Source organism: Phaethon aethereus (assembly GCF_964289735.1).
Source record: "Phaethon aethereus genome assembly, chromosome: 15".
In the NCBI taxonomy this organism is placed as follows: domain Eukaryota; kingdom Metazoa; phylum Chordata; class Aves; order Phaethontiformes; family Phaethontidae; genus Phaethon; species Phaethon aethereus.
The window spans coordinates 3,253,720-3,270,610 of NC_138591.1; the positions used below are offsets into that span (position 1 = coordinate 3,253,720).

Here is a 16,891-nt window from a genome sequence, read left to right on the forward strand (position 1 = left end):
CCAGATTCTCTGCAGAAAGCTGGGAAGGTGCGGAACACAGCTTCAAACGCTAAGTGTGGTCTGAAAACGGCTTTTTAAAGGTTTCATAAGCAGAAGCATGAGCTTTCAGATCTCTGGGCAGACAAGACAGGTTCCTTCCAAGGCAGCCCGTGAGGCTGTGCCCATAGCTCCACAGCAAGCTGACAGGGGCTCTCACCAGAAAAGCCATCAGATAAAGAGAATCAGAGACAGGCACTGGGGACCTCACCTATGAAGCCCTTGCAGATCTGCGGTGCTGAAGGTAACTTCCTTTGCACTAATGTCACTGCTAGATCCAGCCTGAGCAGTAACCCAATCAATGGGCGAGTGGCACGAGCTGCAGAAGTCAACAGGGAATGAAAAGGATACCAAGACCCAGATATCAGCAAACATGCTTGATCGCCAAGGAACGGCACTCCAGGGAACAACGCCTAGGTTTTCCGGGTTGTTTTTTGGTTTTGTTTTTGACTGGGAGCCCCTCAAGACAGCAGCAAACAGGTTTCAAAATATATTACATCTTTTTATTGCCAAGCGTGCAGACCATGAAGTGTGTGGGGGACACAACACTAAGAAAAACTACAATTTGAGGGAGGGCAAAGCAGTAAAAATTTAAAAATAAGACTACTCCTTACAACTGCCAACACTTGGGTTCAAAGAATCAATTGGAGGAAGTTTCTTAAAAGTACAGTTCTAAATATGGTGTTGGGCCCCAAACTTTGAAAACACCGAGGCTTCGGTCTGGGCTAACGCAAACCGGGTGGGAAAAGAGGAGGAAAGCGGCAGACTTTCTAATACTAGCTCCACGGGGCCAAATACCCAATTCTTCTCAGCATTTTCTGTAGCAAACAGAAAACTCCCTACCCCAGGAATACAGGCAGGAATAAGCCGGGGGGGGCAGGCAACTGCTGCAGCACTAGCTGAACACACTGCACTGGGGCCAAACTAGACCCTTGCAGCATCCTCGCTCCCAGAGCCAGCCTAGGAGGGGACTGACCGCAGCTGAGCTGCCCGGCTCCCCCGAGGCCACGGCAGTACCTGGTCCTGCTCTGACAGAGCGCAGCCAGTCCCTCGGGATGGGACACTGTGCCGATACTCTCTCCACCTAAAAGGGGCAGGGGGCCAAAAGCCAGTCCCCCAGGCAGTGGAGAACAGCTCTTTTCAGGGGGACCAAGGCAAGCATCCTCATGCACACAGCACCTCTCCTGCTCCTCTTTGCTGTCTCAAGCTCTGGAAAGCAGCATGTACTCAATGCAATCACTCACTCAGCAGTCCCGGGGCTCCAATATGGACCTCGGGTCAATGCTGGGACAGCCTCAGTGAAGCCTGCCACGTTTCCTTCCTCCTCAACCAAAACATACCCTGGTCAGACCAGCACCGAGAAACCAGAGCTCAAGTACATTCTTCTCAGAGAGGGCGACACAAGGCTGCGAGCCTATGCTGGCTTGGGAAAAGGGACTGGAAAGGAAACCTACGGCATTAAAAACTGGTACTAAAGTGCAACAAAAATGTCCTAAACCCTTCAAAATCAACCTGCAAAGCTTCAAACTTCCAGTTACTGCAGGGCACCCTTAAAACAAACCCAACAACAACTAGGTAAGAGCAGACCAAGGAGCCCTTTGGTGAAGCAAGGAATATGAGGCCACCACAGAGAGTTTCAGCTCCTGGGGTCAAACATCATATTTAGAACATTTGGAAAGGAAGAAAGTTAAAGCAAAAAAAAACAAAAAAACAATTCTTGAATCTTGCGCAATGAAACAGTTAAACTTTTTGGTGTTTTCAAAAGAAATCCCAACAGACAGCCTGGCATAACTTTATCTGCTTCCTAAGGGAGAGATGCCCGTTTGACCCATGACTCAGGACACCATGTGCACTGGACATGTTCCATCCTTACATATGTCTCAGCATTCCTCCATTCATAAAAACAAATCGCTAGATCCTTCCTGTTTACTCTTCAGCCTGAAAGGAAAAACCAAAACTGAAGCTTAGATGGAAGATAGCCAGAGGGAGGAGAAAGTTTTCACAGACTGGAGGCCAATCTCATCAGCTCCATGAGCCTGGAAAGTGCAATCCTCAGTGTCGCCTCATTTTAACTTTCCTGGCTGGGCTGCCGTCCTCCTCTTCCTCGTCACAGTCCTCCGTGTACTCGTAAGACCTTCGCCAATAGTTCTCAGAGCTGAAGTTGCTCCGTCTCCTATGTTTTGGTAAGAGGACTGAGCGCCTGTTCTCCTCTTTATCCATTTCTAGAATCCGTGGCCTACAGAGAGAGAGAAAGAGGGAGTGAGAGCACATCCATGACAGGATTTAGGCATTCCTTGTGTGGACACTGTCTGCAGTTTTGCATACTTTGAGTGATATGACTGACTGTTTCCACATTGCTTTCCCAGTCCTGGGCACTCAGCAGAGCAGGAACAGATCACCAAGTTACACCTCCCATGGAGAGGCTGAGAACTTTGCTTTTGATGGTGCAAGTCTTTCCCCTTCCCAAGGCAAGTTTTGGTCTGGACCTCCACCAGGAACACTTCCAAACAGCCCAGTCACCTCTTTCTAAGTGCAGCTTGCAGCCCCAAGAAACACCCCTTGGGCAGAGGGGTCTGTCTCTCCAACAGCAGAACTCACAGCACAGAGCTGAACTCCTTTTTAAGCTGCTGGGATGCTTGTGGTACAGGACCAAACCACAGCTCTGAACTCCTCTATCCTCTCAGTAGTTCTCTCAAACGTTAGCACAGTGCAATTGTTATTTCTGCAGAGCTGCTTCTGCTCTCACCAGCCATCACTTCGTAGTAGGACCGGGCTGGTGGGCTACATGGACCATTTATTTTATCCTAGGTGGCAACTGCTGAGTTCCTCTAAGAGGTACCACTGTCTGTTATACATGCTATTTACCTATGTTATGCTGGAGTCTTTGAGGTCAAAGGAAGAGAAAAACATGTTTTTGATACCCATCTGCTGCAGGATTCTATGCAAGCCTCCTCAGCCCAATAAGGCCACATCAGGCAAAAAACAGTTCTCAAGGATCTGGAGGTTTGTCCTGCATGATCGCTTCTCTAATCACACACCGGCCCACTGCGTGCTCCGAGGTAAGCTTTCGTTTGCAGGCTGGCGTCTCTTCTTGATCTATCTTCCCAGTCAGCCTGAGTCCAGGTGAATGAACACCACTCATAAACAAGCCATCCCCACCCTCCTCCCTCCAGGGCAGGTTGAAACATGGGCTGGGGCCACACAGCAGCCAAGCCCCGGGACGAAGCCAAGTTTTGGTTTTTACACGATGCGCAGAGAATGCCGCCTCGATCCTCAGGAAGCTTTGGAATTGGAGAATACCAGAAATATTGCACGATAGCTGGCAGACCAGCTATCACTCACGGCTATCAGTACGTTCACACAGAGCGAGACGGTGTTTAAAGGAAGCCTTGCTGCAGAGCTCAAGCTGTCTGAAAGCTCAGCAAGGAGCTCCCCTGAAGGTCAGGCTTACGCATTCATACAGTCTGGTTACACACACAAAAATATACACATGCAGCTCTGGAACCAAAACAGGTCTGAGACACTTCCCAAGAAGACCTTCACCGTTCCCAGATAGCAAAACCCCACGTTCTCTCCCAAGATTGCTTTCATAATATAGTTTAACACAACTGCCCAGGTTGCTTAGCAATAGAGGTCAAAAATAATTAGCTGCAGGGAAACTATTGTTCTGAATGACTGCGTTATCAAGAGCCAGCCAAATCTATTGCTTCTTCATTATGCCACTCAGAGGATAAACAATGTAAGCTGCTTACAGCCAGAGCTTATACATTCCTCCTAGGCTTGCGGAGGCTAAAGAACCTCATTCTGATAAAACAGATCTGTACATCACAGTAAGCACCTGGGAGGTGAAAACTAGGATGTTTTTAAGCGTGCTGTGCAGTCTCTCTTGTCAGCAGCTAGGAACCACAGACATGCACTGACCTAGAAATACCAACCAAAACGTTGCTCTTAGGAGAGATCATCCTACCTGTGAGCAGCATCGGGATCTGCTTTGCGATGGGACCGCTTTGGTTTCAGGATCTGGTCCCGGTTGCTCCCCGACAGACGGTCAGAGTTATAACCTGGTGGCAACACAGAGCTACTCAGGGATTTTGTTTCCAATCGAGGTGCATCTAGTCTTGTTCTGCAAATATTTAAAGAGAAGAGAATTTGCAAGGAGTTTCTACAGAACCGCTAGCGTGCTGCAGCAGACGTTTGTCCTAGATGTGCTGAAGCAGAACCCTCAATCCCAGCCACACAGCTCAGGAAGAGAGTCAGGACTATTATGCTTAACAGCAGAACAAGCTGCAGCTTTCTGGTACTTGAAGCTTCAGCTTTAACCTTTGCTGCCTTGGTTAGAGGGAAGAGGAAGGCTTAGGAACACATGTAGTCATGAGGCGAGTATGAATGGTGTTATGGGATACAGAGTAGAGGCACTGGAGCCCCTGTGAAATCCTATGAAGTCACAGTGACTCGTCAATAACTTGCAGCTCCAGTTAAGCCACCTGTGAGATGCCCTGTGAAATTCATCATCACCTGCAACACTAATAACTGCTTCTATCTGGAAACTCCCTACTGTCTCGAGATCTCATGGGGTCAGGCGTTTCTCAACTTGACTAAGAGGTTTAAAGAGTTGAAGTACAAGGCAGGAGAAGGTCTAGCAAACAGAAGCTGCGCCACATCCCTTCCAGCAGCACAGAACCACCTTGATCATGCTGGGATAGAAACATGCTCAAGCCACACCAGAGAGCAAGCACAGCTTGTCCCAGAGCAGAACTGTCGCTGACCCAGGCACAACTGTAGCTGTACACACTTGGAGGGAGGCAGCAGACTGAGCAGCAGGAATGAAAACTCGACGGTGCAGCATCTCATCACAGCGCTATCATCATCTCCAAGCACAGCACAGTTACCAGTCTCAACTTAAAAGCACTGCTAAAGTCTATTTCAAAGATAGACTGAAGTCTAAGAATGGGCAAAACACACTAAAAGGGGGTACTAAGACTGCTAAAGTCTATTTCAAAGATAGACTGAAGTCTAAGAATGGGCAAAACACACTAAAAGGTGGTACTGGTGCTCTAGAGCTGCCAACTTCAGGAGGATCCATGTCACTTCCCAGAAGGCACCCTGATATTGTTGCTGCAGCTCATCTCCCTCCTTGGGATTAGGGGTGAATACTGAAGGGATCTGGGTGAAAGAAAGGGGAGAATCACTACCTGCTCTTTAGTGCTGAACTTCAGCTCCTGAGGGAGGTTTCCACGGGAGAATCCCAACCTAAACTCCTGTTGGGAAGGATGTCCAGTTGCCAAGCTTCCTCTCCGCCATTGGTGAGAGCCTCTTCAGCTAATCAGGGCGGTGCCAGGCTGGCACACGCGAAGCTGGGCACGGCACCCCAAGTGCGCCCAGCATGCCAGAAACAAGGAATACTTCCGTAGGCGGCTGCCAGGCTGCAGCCTGTGCTAGTCCACAACACCGTCGTCCTGAGCCCTTCTCGGCTCCAGGACTGGACTCAGTCCAGCCAGAACACCAAAGGCATTGCAGATCCTGCCCCAGACAAGTTAGGTGGTTTAAATACCTCTCAAATACAACAGCAACTACAGGCCTGCAATTAAAACAAACCACCAAATATACTGCAAGGGCAAGGGAACACCAGCCACGCTCTCTCTGTCCACAGAGCAACGCCGGTACAAGCTGCAGGAGCAGGTATGAGGAGAAGCTATGCTAAAATGGAGAGCAAATTACCTACCAAAGTTCAAGTTAAATAGAGTAACTCCTCCATGTAACTGCCTACAAAGAAGTACTTACAAATGGCAGCACAAACACTCTAAAACGACTGTCGTGGTTTAGCCCCAGCCAGCAACTAAGCACCACGCAGCCGCTCGCTTGCCTCCCCCTGCCAAGTGGGATGCGGGAGAGAACTGGAAAAAAAAACTTGTGAGTTGAGATAAAAATAGTTTAATAAGACAGCAAAGGATGAGGAATTCATAATAATAATAATGATAGTATTACTGATAAAGGAATATACAAAAAACAAGTGATGCACAACGCAGCAATTGCTCACCATCCAGCAATTGATAGCCCGTCCCTGAGCAGCGACTCCCACCCCTCGACCAACTCCAGTGTATATACCGAGGATGATGTTATCTCATAGGGAATATCTTTTGGCCAGTTGGGGTCCGCTGTCCTGGCTGAGCCCCCTCCCAGCTGCTTGTGCACCTCCCCGCTGGCAGAGCATGGGGAGCTGAAAAGTCCTTGACTGAGTATAAGCACTGCAACTACTTAACAACAACTAAAAACATCGGTGTGTTATCAACATTATTCTCACACTAAATCCAAAACACAGCATTGTACTAGCTATTAGGAGGAAAATTAACTGTAACCCAGCTGAAACCAGAAAAATTACTTTCAAGACCCGCTTCATCAATAGGTCTCATTTCTATCCCCTACCTCTTTCAGCATCTCATGAAATTGAGAGCATCGTTCCTCCCCCCCAGCCTCTTGCTCAAAGCACTTCCAAACCTTGTTGGCTCCCCACAGTCCTGCACTCCGATACGCAGGAAACACTGTAAATATCATCACACTACAGCACTGAAGTGTTTATGACCTACTAGGTAACCATGCCGCTCTCAAGCATCCTGCAAAACCCAGTCACTTCTCCAGCTCGCGCAGCTTTGTCCTCCTGCTGCTGCCAGCAAAAAACATCTCTAGAACCACGTGCCCGGAGTAGAGGCAAGAGCGGATCCAGACTCGAACGTCTGGGGCCCAGCAGGCTCTGGCAGCCTATTCAGAGCCAAGTGTCCCAGCTCCTAGCTGCCACAAAATTTATGCTGCTGTATGACCCAACTGATCTGACCCCGCTGGAAAGCTCGAGGCCGATTGCTACTACAAAGATGAGGAAGAGGAGTTCTACGAGGCCGCTGGCTGCTCCCAAGCCTCTCGGGCTAGCAGGCTACCCGCGGAAGTAACTGTTTTCCTGGTTGCATAACACGCTATTTCAGACTCCACAAAGTCGCATGATCCGGGACTAGGGAATGGCATTTGCTGCAGCAATACATGCCGTGGGGATGCAAGCGCATACAAAGGTCACCACAGCCCTGCTGCGCATGCATGCATGCACACAGGACTCAGCGAGGAGACTGCCACCGTCACAAGGGATAAGCAGCAATTAATAAGCTCTATTTGGCAGCAATCAGAGTGCACCCTTTGGCAAACAGGCAATTGCCATGTATTCACCAGGGCTGCTAAGCTCTACGGAGATTACACAAAAATAATTACCAGGGGGTTTCCACTTTGCTCAAGAGAAAAATCCCGTTGTGGTTTCATTCAGCCTGCCAGTCAAGTCAGCCCATCTTGCCTGCTTGTGACTGGGCAGAGATACTTCTCTAACCCCTAAAGCAAATCAGGCCCCTAAAATCGGGGGAAGACAGAAGGACACACTGCTAAGCAAACATAGCCAGTACAGCTCTGCTAGGAGCTAATGGGCCTTGTCTGTTCAGCAGTGATGTGCCAGGCCAGCCGCATAGGTGCTTGCCCAGCTGCACTTTGAGGGCAGTCAGGCTAGACTGAAATAACTCAACGCCTTTAGCTTACAGAGGCTGACAAAGGCAAGAGGTAGAGCCAGTTTAAACACGTACGTTAGACATCCACACCAATTTGGGCAGCTTTAGCTTATTTAGCCAAGTCTGTCTTTTCTAGGGAGCTGCTCCACAGCCTAGGACAGGCAGCTTCTCTATCCTAAAGCCCAACTAAAGCAGCTACAGGATTTGGAGATGCGTTCCACTGGTGCTTGTCAGCACTCATGCTGCTTTTCATTGGCTGTAGTAACCAGCAACATGAACATTTTTAGTTCTTCTAAGAACTTTTAGTTCTTATTGCAATCCTCTCACCTTAAACCTCACGTGGCAATAACCAAGTATTGCGTGGTTTGGTTCTAATCTTTCTTTCTTTGATCCCACTCTATCACCTGCCACGTCTCATCCTGCCTCCTTGGGTCTGTGCTGAATTTGCCTGGCTAACGCCTCAGGGCTGCTGTTTTTCCTGCCTTCATTTCATGGGTCTCTAACCAGATGTCCAACTCCACTCCACTGGCTTTGTGCCATATCTTCACAATGTTGCCAGACTTGTTTTGAAACCAATTAAGCTGTCCAAAGGCTCAGCAAGTCTGAATCTAGACCACTTGCCTGCTAGCCTTTATGCCGGCCTAGGCCACAGCTGCAGCCCTGCCCTCATGTCCACACTTTCGTCTGGGTTTACAGTACTCAAATCATGTGTGTTTTCCCTTGCAAAAAGATTACTTGACAGCAGAATTACTGCTAACACCTTCTAAGGCACAATCAACATGAGTCAACATGTGGCAATCACATTTTTTTGGTCTCCTAGTAGAAGGAACTGATGAGAGGGGACATTTCTGGGTACAAAAAAAAAAAGGTTATACTGAGGAGTTTGGGGTGAGGTTGGTTTGTTTGGGTTTTTTTTCCCCTCCATTTTCTTTTCTGAAGAGCTTAGGAACAGACACTGGCTGATGAAACGCCATCAGCTGACCAGGACAGCGTATCTCCTAAAACAGGAAGCGTGCGATACAGCTTACAGAGCTTGGCTTCCCAACACCGACTCGAAGGACGAGCTCTGTAAAGTGATCACTAAATTCACTGCATCCGCTTCCCTTCAAAGCCAGCATCTTCCTCTCTCTCCCCAGGAAATGAAAGCCAAGAAAACTTTATCTGCTTTGAAGGAGATTCTTCATCATAAGCATCAGCTTCAAAGGACTGTCCAGGTAACTTACACATGTGGGCATCATACGATCAGACATAGCCCAAAACTAGAGAGTTTGAAATCCTAGCTGTTTGGAGTTAGGAGGCCAATGAAAGCCAGGTGTTTGGACATGAACAGCACTTGCAAACCCAGACATTACAATGAAGTACTGCTGCACAGAGCCAAGAAGTGATTAACTCCGCAGTAACAAGTTCCATCTACTTCCACCAGCCAAGCGATGGGTACGGCAAGACACAAGTGAGCATTGCAGTGACATCTAAACAAGGTGTAAGATCAAGCCAGCAAATTAACAAGCATGGCAGTTTTAAAGCGTTTTCTTTAAAAGCACCTTAGGAAACATCACACCACCGTGTTCAAGTTTATCTTACTGTCCAGAGGGCTTCAACACTTACTTTCGAAGAATGATAACAGCTCTTCTCTCCTTGATGTCCTGTGGTCGAATACAGTGTGTAATTTCATCGGCTGCATATCCACTGACAACAAAAACAAAAAGCCGCTGTGAGAAAGATGATGGGCAGAAGCAGAAAGTGCTTGCCAGCGTCAACAACTCAGTTTGGACAGTCACTTCCTAACTTCCACCAGAAATTCCTCCTCCAAACACTATTGCCCAGGTACACAGGAGCTAGACTTATAGAAAGGAAGAAACTTCAGGAAAGAATGAAGACAGTCAGGGTTTGGGGTTTTTTTTTTTGTACTCAATTTTTTAGCGTACACCAGAGGAAACTGCCACCTGCCACAACACTGTGAAATAAGACTTGTAGAAAATGAGTTTATGGAGTGTAAATTCAGCCAATTCATTTATCAAGAAATTAGGGAGAAATATGGAAAAAAGATCAACACGTTGCCCCAAAGCATCTTCTCACACATGTCCCCAAGAAAAAACATCTCTCATGGCTGAGGTGCACAGCATACCCAGACACAAAGGTGTACCGGAGTAGATGAGAAGATTCATTAGTTGAGGAAGGGGTGCAGCAGTAGTAAGAGTCAAGTGTCTCACCCCCCTCACCTGGGCACAAGCACTGCCATCTCAGCATCCTCACTCTCTCCGCCATCCTGTGTGGCACATCTTCAGCCACATTATGAATGTCACTCCCAACACAGCCCAACCCCAACACAATGCACACAGGGTGACCTTCAAGTTCAGACCTGCAAACCAAACTGCACTCCTAAAACCTCCCTGCCACGGGGCTCACAAGGCAAGACAGCTACCTGGGCCGATGAAAATTACACCAGGCTCAAGCAGCTCCATGGCCACGCAGCAGCCGTTCTCAGGATTGTTTTGCTATATGAGATGACTTCACCTACATCACATTTCTAGCAGGCAGGAGGAAAGCCATGGCCAACAAGGGCTCCAGCTACCTGCCACACACAGGAGTGTATTTCTTGTGGCTGGCTGTTGTTCAGCACAACTCCTGGGGTCCAGCACAGCACATGAGATCACGGAAGGTCCGTGGAGAGTGGCCATCACACCTGCACACACAAACCACCCCGCCAGGCATGCATCTCATCACTCGCATGGGTGCTAGCAAGCACGTCTGAGAGGTGGGCCTGCCCTCTACCTGCTGTTTGGAGAGTGTCTGTTCACAAAAGAGCCTTCTAGAGTCCAGTACAGGGAAAAGAGCCTCCTGAAACGGCTGACAAGGACAGGAATGCCTTTGAAGGGTGAAGGCTGCTCAGGCCACACAAACCTAGCACGCCCCCACGCCAGTTTAACCTGAAGAAGAAGTCACTGAGCCCACTCTCCCCACAAGGCTTTACCGTGAAGCTGCTGCCACACCGGCTGCCAGCCTGCCCTCCAGGAGCATGGCTTGCAGGTTATTGAGGACGCTTAGAGCAGAGACGATCACGCACACGCAGGTCCTCTCTGGGGACAGGACCGGGTTTCCTTTATCTGGTTAGATAACCCACCCACTCACCGAGAAACACACACCTCTCAAAGATGGATTTACTGCTTTGAGAAAAGAGTTGGGAGTCTAAAACCTGATCAGTTAAAGCAGGGGGTGATGTCCATCCCCCCGTCCTCTGGGGCATTGCAGAACAAGACAGCGTTTTGCGAAAGGTCTTATAATGATGCTCTGTTATGTTCCAGGAATCTCTGCATCAAGCTCCAGCAAATTCATTAATGTCACCCATGTTAACATTCAACTCGGCACATCCTCAGCGACACCCTGAACATCAGGAAAAGGTCTGCTTCCAGACCTGCGCTCTCCATCATGAGAGGTCAGCCTGGCCACTCGTTCTCACTCCCCAGGCAGGAACCCGCTTTTCAGCTTGCTTTCAGAGCAGTGCCAGGCAGAGCTTGTGGTCCCACATGCACATGGGCAGCACCAAAGCACCAGCCCCAGCACCCTTGTCTGAGGCCCTAATGGGGACCCACCAGTCTGCCCCAGTGCCACACCTGTGTGGGAAAACCCAGCTTGCACCATATCAGATACAGTGATGGTGTCTCTCCGCATGGCCCTCCAGCAAAGGGGTTCACACAAGCATCAGGCAGAGAAATGGAAGAAAAAGATGGTTTGCTTGTGTCACGTTTGTTCTGCTTTGTGCCAGCATGAACTTCTCGCCCACTGCCAGGCCTTGCCGCATCCTGATGATGGGTGAAGGGGAAGATACTGAAACAAAACATGTGTAATGATATCAAGGGTCTACACAGAGATGTCTTGTCCAGACAACAAACCCAAAGCACAAGGTAAGAGATAACTTGCTAAGGAAAACCCTAAATTGCTGCCCACGAGAACACCCAAACATGTCATCTCCAGCCCAAAGCATTTTCCAGAAGAACATGGGGAGGTGCAGATGCTTTTCACACGGTCCCCCAACCAACACCGCAACTCCTAACCAACCTGCCAGATCTTACACCCCCCCAACTCCTCCCCAAGTCTCTTTTTCAGTCCATAAGAGCTGCTTCGAGCTGTGTCGAGTCACAAAATAACTGATTCACATAGAGATGAAAGCAGATTTTTCTGTACAAACATAACCAGAAAGGAGGCCCTGAAGTTCTGCAGAGTCTCAAATGAGAAATATTTCTAGGGATTGACAACAGCTCAGAGGCAGAGGGACCTCACACACTAACCCATCGCAGGGTTTGAGCAGCTCAAGGCTTTACTTGTGGTTCAGGAAAGCTCCTGCCACAAACCACGGATGTGACACCGACCAGTTCAAGCAGAGCTTGAACAAATATATTTGCCTCATCACCAGTGGCACACCCAGAACTTCCTCTGCACCAACGGCCTGTTCTGAGGGATCAGACTTTTCTGGAAAAGCATCTAATCCAGGCAGTTGCAGACAGATTCCTCCAGCTGGAAAGAAAGCAGGTTCACCCTCCAGAGACACCAATCAGCTCCGATTATGCTACCATCAGGCATGCCTTGAGACAACAGGAGAGACAAACATCATGATGTTTCCACCACTATCACAGTGGGGAGACAACCTGGAGCACCCACCAGCTGCAAAAGGAAACCCGTATGGCGTACAAGCTCTCAGAACTCAGGAAATATTACCTTTGACCATTCGTTCCTCTGGCTAACTGCAACTGCACTATTTCCAACCATGGGTAAATTCCTCCATCTCCTCCCCGCTGCTTCTATCGATTGATGCTTATCAAATTATTGTTAAAAAAAGAAAACCCACAAACGTGGTCCAGCCAGCAGCCCCCAACAGACAGCTGATGGTTCACAGGGCTGAAATCCAGCTTAGCTCCAACTGCCCGAGAGCAGCGCAGACCAAGGCACTGCTGCCGCTTCCCCTCAGCCTGGTTGGTGGGAGGACAAACCTGCAGGAGTACCCACTTGCGAGGGCTGGGGGAAAAGAGGGGACTGGAGGAGGTCTTCTTCTAGATGTCAAAACCTACAAGGACAAATCATCACCGCAGATGCAAAAGGAGAAGAAAAAGTGCCTTGCAAGAAGAGCAAAGGGCTCGTTAGCAGGTCGTGGAGTGGCTTAGCCTTTGTCCTGCTGGCAGAGGTGCACAAGCCCAGCTGGAAGAATCTCCAGTCCACCTTCCAAAAACTAACCTGTCATCCCAAGATCTGAATACTTTCCAGCAAGTTTGAGGAGGGTTCCGTGTTTGCAAACACTGCAGCCTGCTTCACGGTAGGCAAATAAAGTCAAGGGAGGGATATGGGGAAAGCCCCTCTGCAGAATCCCTGCCAGGTAGGTGGCTACGAAATAGGGAAGACAATTTGGAACAGGCTGCTGAGAGCAGGCACAGGACACAGGTGATCTGGGGAGAGTCAGGGAACGATGTGGGGGCAGAGAGATCTGACAGCTTTCTTTCGATCCTCACAATTTCCACACGGTAACCAAACGCATGCAGCTACCCTGGGTTCCCCAGAAAGGCGGCATGCCAGCAGCAGCCACTGACCCAGCAATATTTGAATCACAGACATTACAAGCATGCCATTTCTATCTGCGCCGTTTCCCTATCTCCAGGGCAACTGCCTTCAGTGACTGTTTACTGGGAGGAGAAAAAAGCCAAGTTTGGGGAGTTGACTTAAACAGGACCAAGGGCTGGATTTCAGAGATACACCCCTGAGAGCCTACCCACAGTCTGCACCTCTCCCCACTCCTCACAAATTGCTGGGGTTAGCGGGGAGACAAGGAGATCTGCCCAAGGAGTCGAGGAACTTGCATCCAGCCACGATCATACCATCACAGAACAATCACTTTGGCAGAATCTCTGTTAAGTGAGTGCTAAGTATCTGCTAACTGCTGTACCAAAATTGAAATAATCCCCCTTTTAAAGTTTATTATTTGCTGGAAAGCAGAACATCTTAACTGTGGATTAAGCTAGTGAATGCCTGTGGTGGGTCCATCAGAAAGCAACCTTCTATTTGGGGGGAAAAAAAGATATCTTCATCTGATTTGCACAGTTGCTTCAGCCACATTAATAAACTGATTATGGCACCCAGGTGATGCTGGCCAACAGCCCAAACACACAGGCCTGGGAGACACCCTGCTCCAATTCCAGGAGCACTGAGCCAGCTGCCTCTTCCCAGCAGCTCTGGGGGAAGATTGAGGTTCTGGGACAAGAAAACATCATTCTCTGGTCTCAGAGCAGAAAAAAGCACCTCTCCCACCATCCTCCCACTGCAAAGTCCCATTCCTCTTTCAGACACAAGGCCACGAGAGTTTTTTGACTACAAGACTACAGACAGACCCTGCAGTAACAGCCCCACCAGCATGCTTCTAAGGAACAAAAAACTCTCACCATCCTTAAAAATAAAAAAAAAATAAATAAAAGACCTCTGGCTGTGAAAGGAAGGACAACTATTTACTTCGACCCCCCTGGGGAAAGGCAGCACAGGGGTTTGCATCACCAATAGGAAAATTAGGGTAGAAAGTTTCCCTCCTCTTAGATATGAGGAGAGGACAGGGAGCGGAGCGCCCACCTCACTCCCAGCAGTCTCCATCCCCGGGACGGGGCTTGCTCTGCGGTAAAAGGGCATGTGGCAGGACTGGGCCCTCCCGGTCCCGTTTCACGAAGCCACCCTGACCTCTGCCTCCCCCTCCACCCTCCCTGCCCCAGCCAGTCCACCAGAGAAGGAGAAAATGTCCTCAGCGCCATTCCTGCTTCCCTCTGCGGCCTTCCTCGTCCCTCACTAATTCACAGAAGTTACCTAACACCGGGTGTATGGTGAGGATTCGTTAATGTTTGTGCAGCTTTTCTGAGATAAAAGCTACATGAGATCTCACCATTTATTATTGATGCACTAGTCAACGGTGTGAGGCTGTGTGTATGTGGGGGGGAAAAATTCCTTCCCAAGCCCTGCAGTGATCACTTTACAAGCCAAAGCAGGGGATTGTGTTACGGCCTGGGAGTCCTGAAAACCAGCCTGGACCTTCACTAGTCCAAAATAAAAACAAACCCAATACCACCAAAACCCCAAACTCCAAACGAGGATAGGCAGCTGGTAGCTTGAAGCACTGCTGGCAGAGGCCGGGTGATCCCTGCTCCTGGCAGGGAGCACTCTGACCTTCAGGACACGAGGGGCTGGTGCTCACTGAGTCCGGCAGCGCTGGCTTTCGAGCCACCCTCCCCAAGGCCTGGACAATAACGGGTCCGTAGGCACCAGCCTGCAGATGCCCTGTCTGTCCCCTTACCTGCCTGCTCTGCCCGCCCAGCACGTAGCGGGAGGCAGCGAGGATTAGGAAGCAGGCGTTTCCCAGTGCCAATCCCAGCTTTACTACCGACCAGCTGCATGACCTTGGGCAGGTCATTTCACCTCCACAGCTCTGCCCCCACTTGCAAGAACGCGCATGAAGCCCAGGACCCACTGCATTTCCAAGCGACAGTCCCATGGGGCTCTGCACTCCAGTCTCCCCATCGGCATTGGGCAGGGAAGGGTTTAGCATTCCCAGTTTACAGACTGGGAAGACAAGGCCATTCACACCTCCTGTCTACGTTTAAGGTCAGGTCAGGGAGGCACCAGCCGAGCTAAGAATAGAGCCAGGAGCCCCATCCCAACCAGCTGCTCCTCTGGTACGCTCTTGGGCAGAGGATCCATTTTGTGTCTTAATGTGTTATTTTAACGATTTACGGGAACTACAGCAAAGCTCAGCTCTGCATGTGACCGCGCTGCCACCAGAACTTGCCTTGAGCCCTGCAGAGGGGACAAAACTCCCCAAAAAAATCAATCACCCACCCAAATCCCCATCCGCCACGGCGGCAGGACACCCCCCCCAGATCTTTCCTTCATCCCTGCTGCCGCAGCGAGACCCCACATGCCCACAGGCAGGCAAGATCAAGGCCGAGCTGCTGTCAGGGTGTGCATCCGCGTGCCTCGTGACAAGCGTTACACAACCGAGCCTCGGCACGTTAGCAGAGGCCTCGGCAACGCGGGCGAGTTACCTGAGCACCGTGACGCTTCCCCTCTTCACGGGCAGGAAGAGAACGGGCTCCGAGACCCTGATGGGTTTGAACTGGAATTTACACCCGAAGCAGAGCGCCGAGTCGCTGAAGAAGGAGACGGAGACGATGGGCCTCTCAAAAATATGGATGGGGTCCACGTGGGAGACAATGCAGCCCCCCGGCTGGTAGTCGTTGATGACGGCACTGTTCACAAAGCCCTCGGGAATCACCCGGTGCTCCACCAGCTTCCTGATCACCAGGTCGTGCACCCACTCGGGAATGGCGTCCACCTCTCCCCGTGGGTACAGGCGCTCCTGGCCAGGGCCTCGTCTCTGCAGCTGAGACCCGTAGGTATAGCCCTCCCCAAAAAAATACTTGTTCCGCAGCGGCGCCCGATCCACTGTGTGCTCCTTGTAGAGCCCCTTCTCCGCCCGGGACACGACGTCCTCGATCCGAGCTTCGATCTTGGCGCACTCCTCGGCGCTGAAGAGGCGAAGCTGGCGGATGCCGCTTTTGACTTTCCGAGCTTCTTCCTCCTCCTTCTGCTCCTCGTAGTCGCTGGGCTCGGAGCCGGAGTCCTCCTGGTGCCGGCGCTTGCGATCGTAGGGGGGGTCAGAGGGCTCCCGCGGGAGGCCGCCGCCGCCTTTGTGGCTGTCCCGGTAGGGCATCATGGACTTGAGCTTCTCCCGCAGGTCGGTGTAGCCGCTGCCGGCCATAGTGCGTCCGCGGCCCCCGCCTCTATCGATCCCGGCGCTGCAGGCGGCGGCGGGCGGCGGCGGCGGGGGGGGACGCGCAGCTGCTATTCATGGCACCAGCCGCCCTGCTGGAAGAGCCCCGGAGGAACGGGGAGGTGAGGACGGAACTCTCGTAACCCCGGCACCGCGACCGGCCGAGCCGTGCCCGCAGCAGCCCCGGGCTCCCCCCCACCCACGCCCCGGGAGATGGGACACCCCCCCCCCGCCCCCGGCGGGCGGCACGGCTCCCGCCCGCTCCCTCCCTCCCTCCCGCCGCGACGCCTCTCCCGGGGGAAAGGGGGCGGCCCGGCGGACGCCACACTCACGGCTTCGCCCGGGGCGAGCGCGGACAATGCTGCCGGTGCCGCCGGCGGCGCTCACGCGGCGGCCGGGCCTGGCACATGCCCAGCGTTGGCCCCGGCACGGCACGGCGCCCTGCCCGCTCCCGCCGCCGCAGCGCGGCCCATGGCGGGGGGAGGGGGGGAGGCGCGCAAGGGAGGGGGGGGTCGGGCCGGGCCGGGGG

General features: G+C 51.2%; 1 protein-coding gene across 1 annotated transcript; it reads right to left on the reverse strand.

The window, feature by feature from the left end:
- Window positions 1-873: 873 nt before the first annotated feature.
- Window positions 874-16,350, reverse strand: ALKBH5 (alkB homolog 5, RNA demethylase; the record flags this gene model as incomplete). The annotated part of the gene is made up of 4 exons (XM_082006852.1): window positions 874-2,272; window positions 4,004-4,159; window positions 9,177-9,257; window positions 15,635-16,350. The coding sequence occupies 4 exons, from the start codon at window positions 16,348-16,350 to the stop codon at window positions 2,089-2,091; spliced, it is 1,137 nt and encodes a 378-aa protein (XP_081862978.1). The 3' UTR covers window positions 874-2,088.
- Window positions 16,351-16,891: the final 541 nt, after the last annotated feature.